Raw genomic sequence first — 16,081 nt, forward strand, 5'->3', positions numbered from 1 at the left:
GTCAGTGTGATGTTGTGTGTGAGTTTTATGTATGTATTGATATTATTATGTAAAGCACTTTGCACTGATTTTTGTATAAAAAGGGCTATATGAATAAAGTTTGATTTGATTTGATTTGAAATCTCTGGCATCAGAGGGTTATTCCTCTGGACACCTCATGAGTTCATGATATGAACCACATAATGAACCATATGACATCCATATTAACCACATGATAAGAACCACTCTGCTACCACACACGAAGCAGGCTGTTGTCATGGCTGGAGGAGCATTTTATCTTTGTGGTTTAACTCAAAGACAATATGAATTCTTGGGAGCTAATCTTTTTTTAAAAACGCATTTCTTCTCTTCAGAGTTCATAAATATAGGCGGCGGAAAGTAGAACTAAGCATCAATCAAAAGAAAATATTCATAAAAATTCAGATAAATTATTTATCTAAAAGCGCATCCAACTTTTATTTCACGTCTTAGTTTCTTGTAATTTTATATTTATTCAGTTTCGTGGAAGAAATGCATTTGAAGTGGTGTCCTGAGAATCAGTGTTTCACAGATAATAGCTTATATACTAATAATATCCAGTATCTCCCTGTCAGATTCAATTTGGTTTGTCATCCATGTCCCTATGTGTGACTAATGGGTGCTTAGCAGACAGTGGCCTGGATCCATAGACCAGATTAATAGGATAGGTAGGCATTAGCAGTAAGACGCTCCCAGCATCCAAGTTTGCCAAATCCAGTGTGCCAAATCCACTGTGTGGCACACTGGAAGGTGCAAAGTGGTCGGTGGAGATAACTGGACCTTTTTCAGCACTTTTTGGGGAGACAAATAAGGTGAACTTTGACACACTGATATCTGTTAAATTGAGGGTGCACCACTTTAGATGCAAACCGAAGAAACTTTAACTGCCAAGGATTTTACAAGAAAGTCTCTAAAATGTGTTTTGCTTTTTTTTCCATCACAAAGTTTTCATCAGTCTGTTTCAGTTATGCTCGCACTGTTGCCACTGGTCTAAATTTACAAATTGAGTGTTATGTTTCAGTTCTGTCGTCTTCATCCATAAGCCTCTGGAGTCCTGCCTCTTACCTGCCCTCCTCTTTCACAGACAAAGCACAGCATCGTCCCTCGCTGGCTCGTCGCTCTCCTTCCCCTCTTCCCCCGGTAAGACTCGGATTCCCTTGCTGCAACCATGGTGGTGATGAAGATGAAGTTCCCCTTTCAAAAAAGGGTGAAGCTTGCCCAGGGACTGTGGCTCCTCTCTTGGTGTGCCACAGTCGCCGGGGCCATGACCTTCACCCTGGGGTGCCTCCTCAAGACGGAGCTTCGCAGGAGGGCAGAGGTACTTAACATTTTACATATTAGAGTATATACTTCTAAATCATTGTTCGTCATAGCTTTTTTGTTTCTTTACATTAACATGAAACTTACTTGGAGAAAAACCCAATGATTTACAGGGAAATTACTGTTTAATTGCCTAAATTAGTTACACGACATTTAGTGTGACAGTAGTATAAAGTGTATGTGTGTTTAACTTTGTCCATATTAGGAAGAAAAAACAATTCAATCATTTGCTGAATTGATCATTGTTGCAAACAAAATATATTCCATGTAGATAATAGCTAATAATTCATAGCTTACACGATAATGCATAACATAAATAAATATAACTATGATGCTATGAATGTTTGCACCTTTAAAGAGGTACATTGTTCAGGCACTAATTTTCCTTAAAGAGCATCACTACACAAAAATTGCCAGCTGTGTTTGTCTCACTTTTCAACTACTGAGAACATAATTTGGAGAAATGACAAATTATGTGATATGATGAAAGAAATACCCTTAACTGGCAAACCAACAAGAGGTAGATAAACCTGTGACCCACTTTGGATCCTGACTAATCATTTTATAAACCAGGCTCTGTCAGTCTTAACAAACTAATCCCTACCTCTGAAGGCTGTCATCTTTGCATAAGTGACAAACTTACATGTTCTTGAATACATTGTATTCCCACATTAAGGTAATTAACGTGATATAAATTGGAAAAGAACAAAAGAAAAGTAAAACATGCTGTGTGCAAAAATGCTGTCATGTAATCTCAGTGTCACAGTGTAGTTTATCTGTGAAACATATTTGTATCCCATTCCTTTGCAGATGTCATGTTCACACTTTTCTTTAAAGAAACCTCTTGAATTACTGACCTCTGAAAAATTAACTTTTTACCAAAAACCAAAAGAAACTAAGATCAACCACTGTAGGTGTCAGTTTGTTTGACATCGTTCTTGTGTCAAGATCCTCTCTCAAAAATATGTGGAAATTTTTTACCAAAGACATCAGGCATATGAAATAAAGTCCTATATGATCTCACTACTGCTTTTAACAGGACTGAGTTGTTTGGCATGTGCTTTGCTTTACTTTTAGTTGCCTGTGGGCACACTTGAGCACCACGTGTAAGGCTCCTTTATTTTTGCTGAACTACTCAGTGCATAATAGAATGAGAAAAGAGACAGGCAGTTACGCTGAAGATGAGAATAACTATAGAAAGAAATCAATGTAAAAAGATGGCTGCAAGCAACAAGAACATGGGCCAAGTAGTCGAGCAGGGTATGATCGCCATGGCAGCATGATCTGATCGTGTTAGAAGATTGGATGCAAGCACTGATTTAGGTAAAAGTTACTTGTTTATTGCAGCACCACCCAGTGGTCAAATTATGCAATTACAGGGGCGTAACCTACAGGAGGGGCGCCTGCACATCTTCATAGTTTGGTGTCAAAACATAAAACAGTAGTTGAAACATGACTTCATCTCCTGTTTGGCAACTATCTGCCAAGCTTGATTGGCTGTACTTGAGAAATAATTCTGAAAATCTAACATCTATCTGATAAAGCTTAGAAGCTTAGTTTGACAATCATCTACACAATTTTTGCCTAGGACTGGGGGGGGCACTATTTCATAAAGCAACTCATCCAAGAAATCCCACGCCACTTGCATAAAATCACATTTCATTTTAAAGCAGTTACAATGCCTAAATTACAGTTACTACATTAGTAGTATTACTGAATATTTCCCTACATTTCTTGAAGGATTGTTCATCATTTCTGAAAGATATCTTTGGATGCATATTGTTTAGTTTAAAAAAAAAGAAAAAAGAAATTCATATCCCCCCGTTTTTGTGTGACTTTCTTTCAGGTAATGGATAACACAGATATACATATTGTGCCCAATACCCTGATGATTGTTGGTCTTGCTTCCTTGGGAATCAATTACTTTGCGTCAAAGATCTGCCAAGACGCCCTGGATGCTGGGAAATTTCCTCGCTGGAAAACCTTCTTGAAGCCCTACTTTGCTGTCTCTTGCTTCTTTACTGTGCTCATGCTGCTATCTGTCATTATGAGCTACGCAATGAAGGGAAATCTGGAGTATTCTCTGAAGGTTGGTCTGAAGAATGGCATCCGCTTCTACAAGGACACAGACACCCCAGGCCGCTGCTTCCAGAAGCAGAACATCGATCGGCTCCAGATGGAGTTTCAGTGTTGTGGAAACAATGACTTCAAGGACTGGTTTGAGGTCCAGTGGATCAGCAACCGCTACCTTGACTTCAGCTCTAAGGAAGTGAAAGAGTAAGTGGATGTAGCAGAGTGGGTTTCACAGGATGTCTGATCGGAATACTGTGTACATAAGGTAACATCGACAGTACTCTCTCTTTTGTCTCCTTAGCCGCATCAAGAGCAACGTGGATGGCCGTTACCTGGTTGATGGAGTCCCATTCAGCTGCTGCAATCCCAGCTCTCCACGGCCATGCATCCAGTATCAGCTCACCAACAACTCAGCTCACTATAACTATGAATATGAAACCGAGGAGCTCAACATCTACCTTCGAGGCTGCAGAGAGGCCCTGGTCCACTACTATATGGGCTTGATGAACACCATTGGGGGTGGAGTGCTGTCAATCTTCCTCTTACAGGTGAACTTTGAGAGATGTTCCAGCCATCCCAAAATGATTTAAGACAGAGCTGAGAGCGATACAATGAGTTGTTTTTCATTTGCAGGATAGTCGAGACACACCATAAGCTTTAAAAGAATGAATGCAGTTGCAACACAAAGCTACACAAAGTTTAACCTCAACACTTGTAACCAACTTGCAGTTGCTGTTGACTTTCAGATGTCTGATTAAAACATGTCATCAGTAAGAATCTTAACTTTATTAATTGATGAAACCCACAGTACATCAACCTAAATGGCTTCTCCCTTCTCCACCCTTCTCCTCTGCAGGGCTCTGTGCTGGTCAGCTTGCGCTTCCTGCAGACCTCCATGGAAGCAGTTGAAGGGGAGGAAAACGCAGAAATCGAGACAGAAGGGTACTTGCTGGAGAAAGGGGTGAAAGAAACCATCATGGAATACCTCGACCCTGTGCTGAAGTTGCTCCTGCTTAAAAACCAGGTGCAAGAGGGCACTGAAGAGAGCGCCCCTGATACCACCTAAATCACACACGATGTGCATACATGTAAATAACTTTTACAAGGAGAGGGCAACTAATTAATCATTCTAATTTAAAGAGAGAACACGAATAACAAGTTTCTATGAATTTCACAAAATTAGCGATAGTATTTTATATTGTCAGATGACCATCAAAGGTAAGATTAATAAAATAACGACATCCTGTTCAAATATCTTCTTTACTTGAAAAGGGACCCAAAGAAGTTACAATAAAGCCCCAATAAAGTGGTTTTCTTCTTAAAATAAGTAACATGCTCAAAACAAACGAGAGGATTTTTTTTATTACTTACTTATCTTAAAAAAAGGGTGAATCGTTCATTGTTGTACTGTATTTGTTTAGAGTCCTAAAATGCACTGAAAAACACTCACTTTCGAAGGTTATGTGCACTGCTAAATGCATCCTCACAATTATCTTCTTTGTCGAAAGCAATAAAGCGGTTCCCGTCCAATCAGTGAAACGGCAGTATTTGATGAGGCAGTGTACAGGAAAAGATTTTTGATCTTACGAAAATGAAGATGTAAAGCTGACTGTAGAGAGACATGCGGCTCAATGCTCTGCTGCGCAAAAGGACTATGACATAAATTAACAGATGATTTATTAAAGTTTAAAGTTACTAAGTGTCTTATGGAGTGGAGTCAGTTTTTGCTTCTTTCTCTGATGTAAAGAGAGTACATGCAGCTTCCATAGGTGCTTCAAGATGCTTCCCTCTCCCTCCCTCCTCTCTCCGAGTCAGTGAAAGTAATAGGATTAGGAAGATTGATTAATCGATGTCAGTAATGCTATGAAAGCCATCAAGTGTGTCCCCTGTTCTGCCACCTTTGTAAAAGCTGCTAAGCCCATTTGCTGCTGTAATCCCCGACCTGCTTCCCTTGCATTTTACTTACCTGCGTCAGGTGGATGTAAGATGCAGATTGAACTGTGCAAAGGATTTGACTGCTTGTTAAGATTTGAATGCTGAAAAAAAGAAAATGATCCTGAGTTACATTAAAGTAACATACAGAATACACTTTCAAACGGTTTTTAGAGTTTGTGTTAATGAATATGTTTTCTGATTTAGTCCCAGTTAGTGGGTAAACTATTGTATTGGTAATGTATTATTCCTTAATTTTCCAAGGGCAATTCATTTAGTATACTGAAGCTTTTCTACTCCTACAAACATATTTATTTTTTGTTCTCGTTTGTCTTTTTTAAGCAGTAGTATGTCTTGGGTTTTGTCATATATTTGGTTTTATTCTTGCGGTTGACTTAGTGCTGTTTTGGTCTCAGTTACAGTTATCTACTTATTACTATGTACAAAGAATTACAGATTACAGTGAATCAAATGATGGAATAATGTAGAAACACAGACTTAAACTTAAAAATGTCTGTGAGTTTCAGTGGAGACTGTTTCAGAAGGAATCCGGTTCTAGGTCACGTTGAAGATTATAACTCTGCGATTGCATCATGGATTTTTTTTACATAACTAATAGGATTTTACTCTGGTTGTAATCTGTTGTTTGTAGATGATTCAGGAAAAACCAACGGAAAATAGACAAAATAAGTGCCTGCTGGATTACGTCTGCGGTTACGTCACGATCACGTGACCACGCGAGTACGCGCCCTCGTACATTCAATTCAGTTTTCGACTCGTTTTTGGGATCAGATATTTTTGACCTCGTCTGATAGAGTCGGTCATTAAAGATATTTTGATATTTTTACCTAACCAAAAGACACTGTATTATTTCTCGAAAACGTCCTGATGGCTTCTTAATGTATAAATATTACGGTCACGGTGGTTAAAAGTCCTCAAGACTGGCTGCCTTTCCAACTCGCGAGGAATGGTTCAAACTAATCAAATCATTCCGCGGCCGCGCACTCTCTTAACAGTTGCAGCTGCCCGGAAAGCTAGTTTAAGGCGACTGGCTAGCCGTAGCCAGGGAAATAAGAGCGGGTTGTTGTTAAGCTAATGTGCCAAGCCATATTTACAAAACTTGTAGGTTCCCGTCCAGAACAAAAGCAGCAAGTGGAAGGAAATTTACCTGACAGGTAGGTGGCAGACGGACACATTTACCTCTTTCGCATACATTCAGAAGACTGGAACAAAAACAGAGTTAGTTAGCTGATTGGCTAAATAAGTTTCGAGACCTAATTGTTTTCAACAGGCTAATGAATAAGCAATAATAGGTCTGTAACGATAAGAGTCATTAGCCTTTCTTGTGTTTTGTTCAAGTAGCTAACACTGTCGCTTCCACTGCCTCAGCTACTGTTAGCTGACGTTAATTAAATGTAGTGATGGTGGGTTGTTATCTGGAATACCTCAACCGTTGCGTGGTCGTGTCTGTGCATGCGTTGACAATCCCGTTAAACTTGGGTAACTAGCTAATGTGAGGATGTTGCCAGGTCCTCGTCATAAGGCCGAATAAATGTTCGAAGTCACTTCTCTACAAATGGGTCTGAATAATGGAGATATGTTTTAGTTAAAGGATAACTTCACATCAGCAGGGTGAGGCCAGCAGTATCCTGGGATGTTATGATTGCGAAATATCGTTCCCAGTTTAAATCCGATTGGAGGCGCTTGTTCCCAGTAAGCGTCGGGCTGAACTGGCTCCTTTACTTGCTTTTTGTTTTTAGCATGACTAAAATAAAAGTTAAAGTGTCACATGTGAGTGAGAGGCATCCACCAATTCGTGTTGTTACTATCCCAGTAGTCTCTGAAGCAGAGGTTTAGCAGTAGTTTGGGGGTATATGTGGCTCATGTAAACCAAGTGATTTAGTTAAATTTAGAAAGCCTAACTAAACCCTGTAGGGACTTCAGAAATCTTACTGACATGCCCAATGCTTTGTTTCGTTTTGATGTCTGCAGTATATACTAAATGACCATTTAGGCGGTTTTGTTTGTTTGTTTTTATCTTTGTGGTATTTGGTGTTTCAGATAAGAAATGGAAGGAGATGACTGCAGCTTTCCTCCAGATTTGTCAGATGATCATTCACAAAGAGGAAGTGTTGCTTCCTCAGCAACACTTTCCCGTGGTATGGCGTAACAAACTTCTAAATGATGAATTAAGTCCTTTATGTAGAAAGTTGTTTTTTATCTGCACAGCAGTTTCTGTAAATGATTTTCTACATTTCGCCCTCCACCCACCCACAGCTCAAGATGTGCTTGTGTACATGTTTGGCGACAGCGCGGTGCACTTATCTGTGGAGGGGCTTGGCAGTGTCACTGTGCAGGAGTTGAGCCGCAGTGTTCGGGAGTCTCTCAATATCCCCGATTCTGTGCAGGATGTTTTTGCCTTTTGGCTTTGCTCGCCACTGCTCGGTGAGAACTGTTTTGTTGTTGTTGTTTTTTCTAATGGTGTGAAATAAAAGTCCATGATACAAATGATTTAGCTCACTGAAGTACCTTTTTCTTCCATACTGTCTCTGCAGAACTGCAGCTAAAGGCGAGGCATCAGCCTTACAAATTAAGCCGGCAGTGGCAGGACTTGCTGTATCGCTTCACTGAGGCATCAGAGGAGGACATTTCTCAAGGTTAGAACTTGGACCAAATTTGGACCAAAAGCAAGAAGGTGCTGAGGCTGAACCTGCTGGTGGTCCACGATGTTTCTGTGTGGAGACACTGTGTTCTCTTTGTGCCTGAGTTGCCAGTGGTTTCCTCCCACAGTCTGAAAACATGCATGTTTGATTAACTGGTGATTCTAAATTGGCTGTGGCTAGTATGAGCAAGCATGATTGTCTTTGCTTTAGCCCTGTGATGGACTTGAGACCTTTTGCTCTGTGACTGTTACATTTTTTACACTGACATGACTCATGACAAGGAAAAGATTGCTTCAGTGGTAGTGCAGATGGATGAAATAAAGATAAGAAGTTTGCAATGCTCTTCTCACAGTTAAAGGGGAACTCTGGTATTTTTAAACCTAGACCTTATTTCTGGCATGAAATACATTTATCTACTCACCGAGAACAGTTTGGTGAAAGTCTGCGTCCTTCAGAAGATATTTAGATTAATCGAGAGCCGCGTATATCCATATAACGGGAGAGAACAGGGACTGCAATAGTACGTGTTCATTCATTCATTCGTCTTAATGTATTGGTGAAATAAAGACGGTAATCTACATATCTTCCGAAGGACGCCAACTTTCACCAAACTGTTCTCGGTGAGTAGATAAACGTATTTCATGCCAGAAATAAGGTTTAAAAATATTGGAGTTCCCCTTTAAAGTGAGATGGGAACACTTCTGCAGCTGTTTTCCTCTGTATTTGTAGTTTATCTATAAACTGTTGGTGCTTAGACTGAACATGAGATAAATATGCTGTCAGCTTTGTTTATGGTTAACTGATGGAAAAGGAGGCACTGGCGTGATGAGTAAAGCCAGCTGTGATTGAACAGAGAAAAAGACGAGTAGAACATCAAACTGCTTCAATCCGCTCTCTAAGAGCTGGAGTTTAGTCAAGTAACAGTTACTTATTTTGACCCACTGATGCTTCCAATCAAGATCTGATCACATGAGTTAAAAAAAAAAAAAAAAAAAAAAAAAACCCTTTTGCTCACCTGTTAATATCAGCACAACAAGCAGAACGCTTCACTGAGCAGTGAAAATTACTTCACTGGAGCCGACTACCAGTCCTTTTTGAGGGTTAACCCCAAATGAGTGTTAACCCTTCTGAACCCAGTGATGAAAAGACGTTGAGCCTACACCTATGAGCACATAGCTAATTAGCATTAAAGTTATTTCTCACACGGCTCTTAATTGTTCACAGAGCTCTTACTTTATTTTTTTTTGTAAGTGAAATAACTGGAAGTCACCTAAATTTCTGAATCAGTTGGACGTGGTACCGTGAAGAAAAAAAGGCAAATGACGACACAGCAGCGTGTTACTGTGAATCAGGTGTACCAGCTAATGCTGCATTAAATGTCATCACAGTTTGGTGTTAAACAACAAGATTAAACATGAGAATTTGGCACAGATTAATATCCCACAGGAAAAATGTATTGCCTCAGTACAATGTGTTGTTAACTAGGTGTGTTGCTTAATTTCCCTTCTGTTCACTTACTTTATACCGTAATAAAACTAGTTCTGTAGGCACTAAAAATCTCAATCCTGTTATTTTAATACTTATCATATAATTCTGTTAAAAATAGAACATTAGTACATTGTATTATTATGTGTACGCTGTCACTGTGTCACCGGTTCTTCGACATTGCTGGATCAGGATTTTTGGGGGATCTGAAAGTGCTTAACAGTAAAAGTATCACAAAGGTATTGTGTAATCACTTCAGTGCTGTTGCATTTCTTCTCGTGGAGTAGATTCCACCCACAGTCTAGGAGAGTGTGTCAGAGCAGAGTGGGTTGGAGGGGGCTTGAGCTGTCTCTATCCTCACTCCTCCGCTCTCTGCGAGCCCGAATCCCGTCCAGTGTCAGTTTGAATGATGTGAAAGTCACCAAATTCTGACGCATCGCTCTCCTCTGCTCTTTCCCCAGATGAACCATTTCTCCAGTACAGACGCAATGTGTTTTATCCGAAATCTAAAGAGCTGCAGGTATTGCTAACACTGAAGAGCGCTCTTATATCTCATATGAGCCAATTATGAAGATGGGTTAGGTTAAACCTCAAAGAAATAACTTTACTCTGAACTGTTTTTCTGAAAGTTAATCATTAACGTTGTTTCGCTCCTGATTAGATAGAGGATGAGGCAGTTTTGAGACTTCTTTATGAGGAGGCCAGGAGCAACATCCTCACAGGGCGATACCCTTGTGACCCCGAGCATTGGATGAGTCTTGGCGCCTTGTCTCTTGCCCTTGATGAGGGAGCTGGTCTGGAAGGCCAGCAATTCACTACTACTGTAAGGTAAGTCGGCTGTTTTCCTGAATTTATGTGAAAGGAATAGTTCAAGACTTTAGGATTTTGCTTTAGTTCTAAGTGTGAGGTGAAGATGAAGAGCAGTCAGTGTTACGCTGGATCCTGAAGGCAGCATAAAGATTGGAAATACGGATATTATATACCTGGTTTTGTTTGAAAATGTATTTCACCTACCTGGACCTTTAGATTTTCATGTGGCTTTAATGTTTCTTTTATCAGTTCAGCAGTCAGTCTGCCTCTGTCTTCAGTGTTGATGCTCAGATAAGTTTTCCAGCTTCTGACTGTTGCTTCTGTCTTTCTGACGGACACCAAAGCTGTCTGTCTTCTCATGTGACTTCCTGAAAAGATGCAAGTAGGAGCATTTCCTAAAAATGTTATCAGCCGTTCCTTAAGTCTATTTAGCTTAGTTTGAAGTAAATTACAGATATTTTCATTGGGTAAAGATTACTCTAACATATAACTGTTGTAATACAGTGCAGTGGTGAGTGCTGAAAACATCACCAAGCACAAACATGCACCAGCTACCTCAAGTCCTTCAACCCACACATTTCTAAAGGGCATCTGGTTTATTGAGCTGCTTCAAGTGTTTGAGCACAAACACATGTTGCAATTTGCAGAAAATCGCTGTGTGTTGTGAAAAAAAAAAGTGCTTATTTCATGTAAGAGGGGGTTGTAATGTTAAGAACATTCATGGGTGACGCTGCAGGGTTTAAGTTATTTCATGGTTTGTAAACGCCTAAAAGCACAAAATAACATGTCAGATATGAAGCTTTTTCTTTTTTAATAAAAAAATTATTATTTTTTTTTGTATTTTTAACGCCATCCAAGTGCAAAACTAAAAGCAGCTGCAGACGTTTTTATAGTTACTCACCATCGTACGTAAGAGCCTGGTGCTAACGTGCTAACAGGTATATTTGAGGAAGTCTCGTCTTGTGTTTCAGTGATGTCTTTGTCTGTGGTTTCCTTTTTTTATTTTTATTTTTATAACTTCCCTTGAATTGTTTTCACCAAACTTTACTAAGTGAATAATAATTATTACATCAAGAAGAACGTTAATGTTGGATCCTTGAAGCTGTTTTTCAATCCTTCTCTCTGACCATTGATCATATGCAGCATGAGTCATTGCATGGTTTTTATAGTCTAGTCCTTTATAGATTCGACCATTACTGAGGAGAAACACTCAACTATAAGCTTGATAGTTCTGGTTTGTATGAGTTGAATTGTTCGTAGTGTTGTAATAACTGGCTGCAGACCATATTGAGAAGATTTTGACATTATTATTTTATTTTTTTTTTAAGCGATTAATTTCTCTCCCACAGGTCTAAATGTGAGCAACATGTTTACTCTAAGTGATTTATCAGGGAGTGCATTTAGTGTATAAAATATGATAGAAATAAGCATTTAAATTATGAGCGTACAAAATGTTTCTTTAGTAATTCATGAGAAGAAGGAAAAGTGAAGACTGTATATTTCAGGAAACGGGCCATTGCAGCCTGAGATTCAGCAGTCAGTGTTCACAGATGAATGGAATAGAATCTCACCCAGACTTACTGCACCTTTGTCCTATGTTGTACGCAGGGAAAAGAAGCTCTCCTCTTTCCTGCCTGCGCACGTGGTCATGGGGAGTGGAGGTTTGCTCTCCACACTGCGAGGGAAGTCGAGCCGCCATGCAGGGCTCGAGCAGAAGCTCTTGGAGGAGTACAGAAAGATCTGCACACCTGCTGGGAACTCTTTGGAGCCCACTCAGCTCCTGCACCAGTACCTCAACATGTGTCACACTCTGCCTTATTATGGGTAGGAACCAGCATAACAAGCTATTTATACGCTGTTTTGTCTGATAAAACTCTGATCTTATCAGGTTTTTCTATAAACTTTAAATGCACACATAGGTGCGCTTTCTTCTCTGGGGAGATTGACAAACCAGCACAGGGGATCCTCCAACGGGGAAAACGTAAAGCTGTCAACGTTGGGATCTGCTTGGATGGAGTTTATGTGATGGATGTAAAAGAGAAGGTGAGCACGGCTTTTGTGTCGCAGCTTTGTAAAGCAACAGCACGCACCCTGTTTCCCACTTTGTGCAGAAATTGGATGATAATGGTCAACATTTCTCCTCATGAAACCTTTCTGTGTCATGTTTTCTTGCAGCATGTGCTGCTTGGTCTGCGATTCAGCGAGCTTTCGTGGGACCACAGCTACCCCGACGAGGAGGGGGACTCGCACATCCTGTGGCTGGAGTTTGATGGAGAAGAAGATGGTACTCCTGTCAACAAACTCCTAAAAATCTACTCAAAACAAGTAAGAGAAAGTTTTTAGAAATCATCTGATATAAAGACGTCTATTCTGAAGTTTTAAAATAAATTCAACAATGTCTTGTGGCTGGAAAGGATGGCAGATGTTGTCTTTTTACATCATTGACTGTTGCATTATAAAAGCCTCTTTGAGCCACCAGATGGTGAAAAGACGTTACATAATGGCAGAGACTGTAAATTATAATCGCACAGGGCTCTAATCCAAGGGTGGCTGCATGACCCCTATGTGCTTCTGGTTCTCTTATGGATGATTGAAGCGACGATTACAGCTGCTGTTTATATAAAGCTCTCAAAACTTTTTTTCCCCGTCAACCAGGCAGAGCTAATGAGCGGCTTCATTGAGTTATGTGTGGAGCTGAAGTCTGCGTCTGAGGGAGGAGCTGCGGCTGAGTCGGACAGCGAGGCGAGTCTGTCTCAGCAGCAACCCGCCGAGCAAGAAGGTAGCTCCAGGAACGGCCGTGGGGGGCGGCGCGGGATGCTGCACAGGCAAGGCAGCGTTGTGTGCAGTCGGGTCCACTCGCTCAACACCATCAGCTACGTGGACACAGGTGCGTCCATTTATTGACTTCAGTGGGAGGAGTAAGAGCGAACTCCAGGGTGAATTCCTCTGTGGTAACTACCATTTTCGTATTTCAGGAAAAGAAATCAAACGCTTGAAGCCGAAAAGAGCAGCGTCCTTCTTCGCCCGGCAGGCGTCCACCCCCACTTACTCTGCCGTGCAGGCGAATGAGAGTCTGGAACAAGGTTAACGTCTCTGCCTCGTTCCCATCAAAGACCAAATCTGAACATTTTACACTGAGATTTCAAAAAGAAGTAGACTTTTACGATATGAGTTTAGATGTTTTCCTGCTACTACGTGAAAGGACCAAGCGAGAGGTATCTATGTGTGAATATATTTATCCTCTGAAGTGGTGTACACTAATAGAATATAGTAATGTCAAAAACAAAATGATATGTCTAAAAACTTTGCTTGGATGGTTGAAGTGAAGATGTCTATTCAGCGGATGACCTTAGACTTATCAAAGAGGTCCATCACATGTTCTTTATCTGAGACGAGCCTTAGAGAAACCAACTCGGATGTATGACGTTTTTTACCTTAAACGTGCTGCACCTCAAAGGAGTATAACCACTGCGTTACCTCTTCTTAGCTTATTGGGTATTGAATATAAAGAATGTTGCTTTCGACTGTTTGTCGCTCTTTCTCGGAAGTGTAAAAGTTTCCACAGCCTTGTCACAGTCAGCATGACAAACACTTTCAGGGGACGGTCTGAGGGTGTGTCGACACTACTCCGCTTCTTCAAACTGCCAGTGCCTTGTTCTCATGAAAGGGTGAAGCCACTTAAGAAAAGTACTGGTAGAAACATTGGTGTTCATTGTTATGGGAGCACATTGGCTGTGTTGTGGCGGATTCTTGTGAGTACATGCGTTTAATTTGGTAATTAAACTTTATATTTACAGCTGCTTATCATTGGTCAAAACATGGGGGATATTGTCCTACTTTATTAAAGTGAGTTTTAAATTTACAGTAGAAAAAAAGAGACATTTTACAGTTAAATGATGTCCAACTATAAAACATTTGTATATGTGTTATTAAAAGATTCAGATTAGTGTAAAAAAATTCCACAAACTGTCCACAAGGTTATTAAAACTAAAAAGAAATAATCCAATAAAATCTCAGCAATGATTCTGCCTGTGGGGCTGTCGTATTCAAACTTTAACATAGAAATCGGCTTCATTGGTACAAATAACGTCAATGGAAGGCTGACATTAATCCATGCTTGACTATAGTTTCCCTGTTTTACCTGAAAAGTAAAAAAAGACACATGCAGTATTGCTCTTTGTTTTGGCAGTTTAAAAATATTGTTTTCTTCACAAACTCGGTCACAGTTAACTTCATTCTGAAGAAGACGTGGAACGATATCTTTGTTTAATGTTTTTAACTTCTCTAAATATCCCGGTGGGTCTAAATAGTTTCTGTAGGTATTCCATCAAATCTGCATTGTTGGAACAGTTTCCTCTGCTTGTAATCAATGCGTCGGTTCATGTGGAAAGAGTACAAATGAAAAAATGAACGGCAAGCTTTGTGCATCTGGTACAGGGCGTTTTTCCGACAAAGCTGTTGAAGTCTGTCTTCATGCCAAAGCAATCCTATCTAACCTGCTGCAACCCAGTCTGCTCCCTTAAAGGACAGATTTAAATATGCACCTCTGAACCTCATCCTGATGTAGGCAGCTTCTGTCCTCACTTTACATCTAATGAACAGGCTCTCTGAACTCAATTGTGGTGAAAGAAAGTTCAAATCTCTATGAAACTGCCTTCCAGTTGAACATATGTCTTCATTTGATAAGTGCTGTCATTGTGTATTCTTCCTGATTCTCTTCAGCGTGCAAATCGCAGAATGTTCTCCCTTTTTTCCTACACTTCAGATTGTATCTCAGCCACTGTCTGTAACTCGCAGCAGTCCGACATATTGTTGCTAACGTACTCTATGCATGTCACATTGTAGAATAGGCATTCCGACAGTCTACACATCATGTGATGTTGCACTGTAATACTAATAATCCAGTTTATAAATCTTTTGCATTAGCAGACTATTTTGTATAGTTTGTTTGCATTTCTGAGAGAATGTTTTTACTTTCATCTTCATGTATTTGTCCTTTGTGTGGAGGAATGAAGAATTAGGTCAAATCAAACATTGTCTTTTCATGCTGCCACTTTGAAGAAATTAAAGTGCCTTTTCTTTTAGTTTGTACTAAGTTGGTGTTTTTGGTGCTTGGGAGCCAGGAATGGACAATTTTGGTGAATCCATGGTTTTAATAAAAAGTGTGTCATGTTTGTATATATTTCCCACATTATCATCGAGGTAAAGTATTTTACCTTTTGTATAATAAACAGAATAAAAAGTATGTTCACTACCTGAAGCTCAAGTACTGTATACTTCAGCCATACTAATTTCAACCAACATGTTATCTTCCATATGAACTTCCTTCCCAAAGAGCTTTCCTTCATCAGTATTTTTGCTATCTATTCTACTCGGACCCTGATTTTAGTGTTATACCGACAAATACTTTTTCTTTTCTTTTCCTTGCTTTTTTTTGGTTTTTTTTTAATTGCTCCATGTTGCAGTCAATGTTTTCAAACGTTCTATAGTTCGATATGTGTTGGTAAAGTGTAAGACTCCTGTGGAAATTGTTTCAAATGCACCTTATTTACATGTATAGTTTTCAAGTACCAAAAAAAATAAATCATTGAACATTATTCCCCTTTAACGTTTTAACATTGTCTGTGATGCAGCATTTCATTGTATTACATTTTAAATTTTTGATCAATAAAACTTTTCTCTGAACCTTGATTGAATTGATCTCCAACGTACATGCGCATATAAACACAAACGTTTGAGTGTGTGTACACACACACACATATATGTCGTGTTTATAGAAG

General features: G+C 39.8%; 2 protein-coding genes across 3 annotated transcripts; both read left to right on the forward strand.

The window, feature by feature from the left end:
* Positions 1-1,186: 1,186 nt before the first annotated feature.
* On the forward strand, positions 1,187-4,522 carry rom1a (retinal outer segment membrane protein 1a). The gene is made up of 4 exons (XM_072375046.1): positions 1,187-1,336; positions 3,185-3,615; positions 3,713-3,959; positions 4,268-4,522. Exons 1-4 carry the CDS (start codon positions 1,187-1,189, stop codon positions 4,475-4,477), a joined length of 1,038 nt encoding a protein of 345 aa, XP_072231147.1. The 3' UTR covers positions 4,478-4,522.
* A 1,617-nt stretch (positions 4,523-6,139) lies between these two features.
* On the forward strand, positions 6,140-15,463 carry frmd8 (FERM domain containing 8). Of its 2 annotated transcripts, none has more exons than XM_072374634.1 (11): positions 6,140-6,518; positions 7,405-7,502; positions 7,621-7,788; positions 7,899-8,000; positions 9,953-10,011; positions 10,153-10,319; positions 11,910-12,125; positions 12,221-12,344; positions 12,477-12,626; positions 12,957-13,188; positions 13,277-15,463. In XM_072374634.1, exons 2-11 carry the CDS (start codon positions 7,412-7,414, stop codon positions 13,387-13,389), a joined length of 1,422 nt encoding a protein of 473 aa, XP_072230735.1. In that variant the 5' UTR covers positions 6,140-6,518; positions 7,405-7,411; the 3' UTR covers positions 13,390-15,463. The 2 variants fall into 2 exon arrangements, with proteins under 2 accessions (XP_072230735.1, XP_072230734.1); XM_072374633.1 differs by having other exon boundaries at positions 6,141-6,522; positions 7,410-7,502.
* The last annotated feature ends 618 nt before the right edge of the window (positions 15,464-16,081 follow it).

Source organism: Leuresthes tenuis, unplaced genomic scaffold (genome assembly GCF_036924035.1).
Source record: "Leuresthes tenuis unplaced genomic scaffold, fLeuTen1.0.hap1 SCAF_21, whole genome shotgun sequence".
Classification (NCBI taxonomy): domain Eukaryota; kingdom Metazoa; phylum Chordata; class Actinopteri; order Atheriniformes; family Atherinopsidae; genus Leuresthes; species Leuresthes tenuis.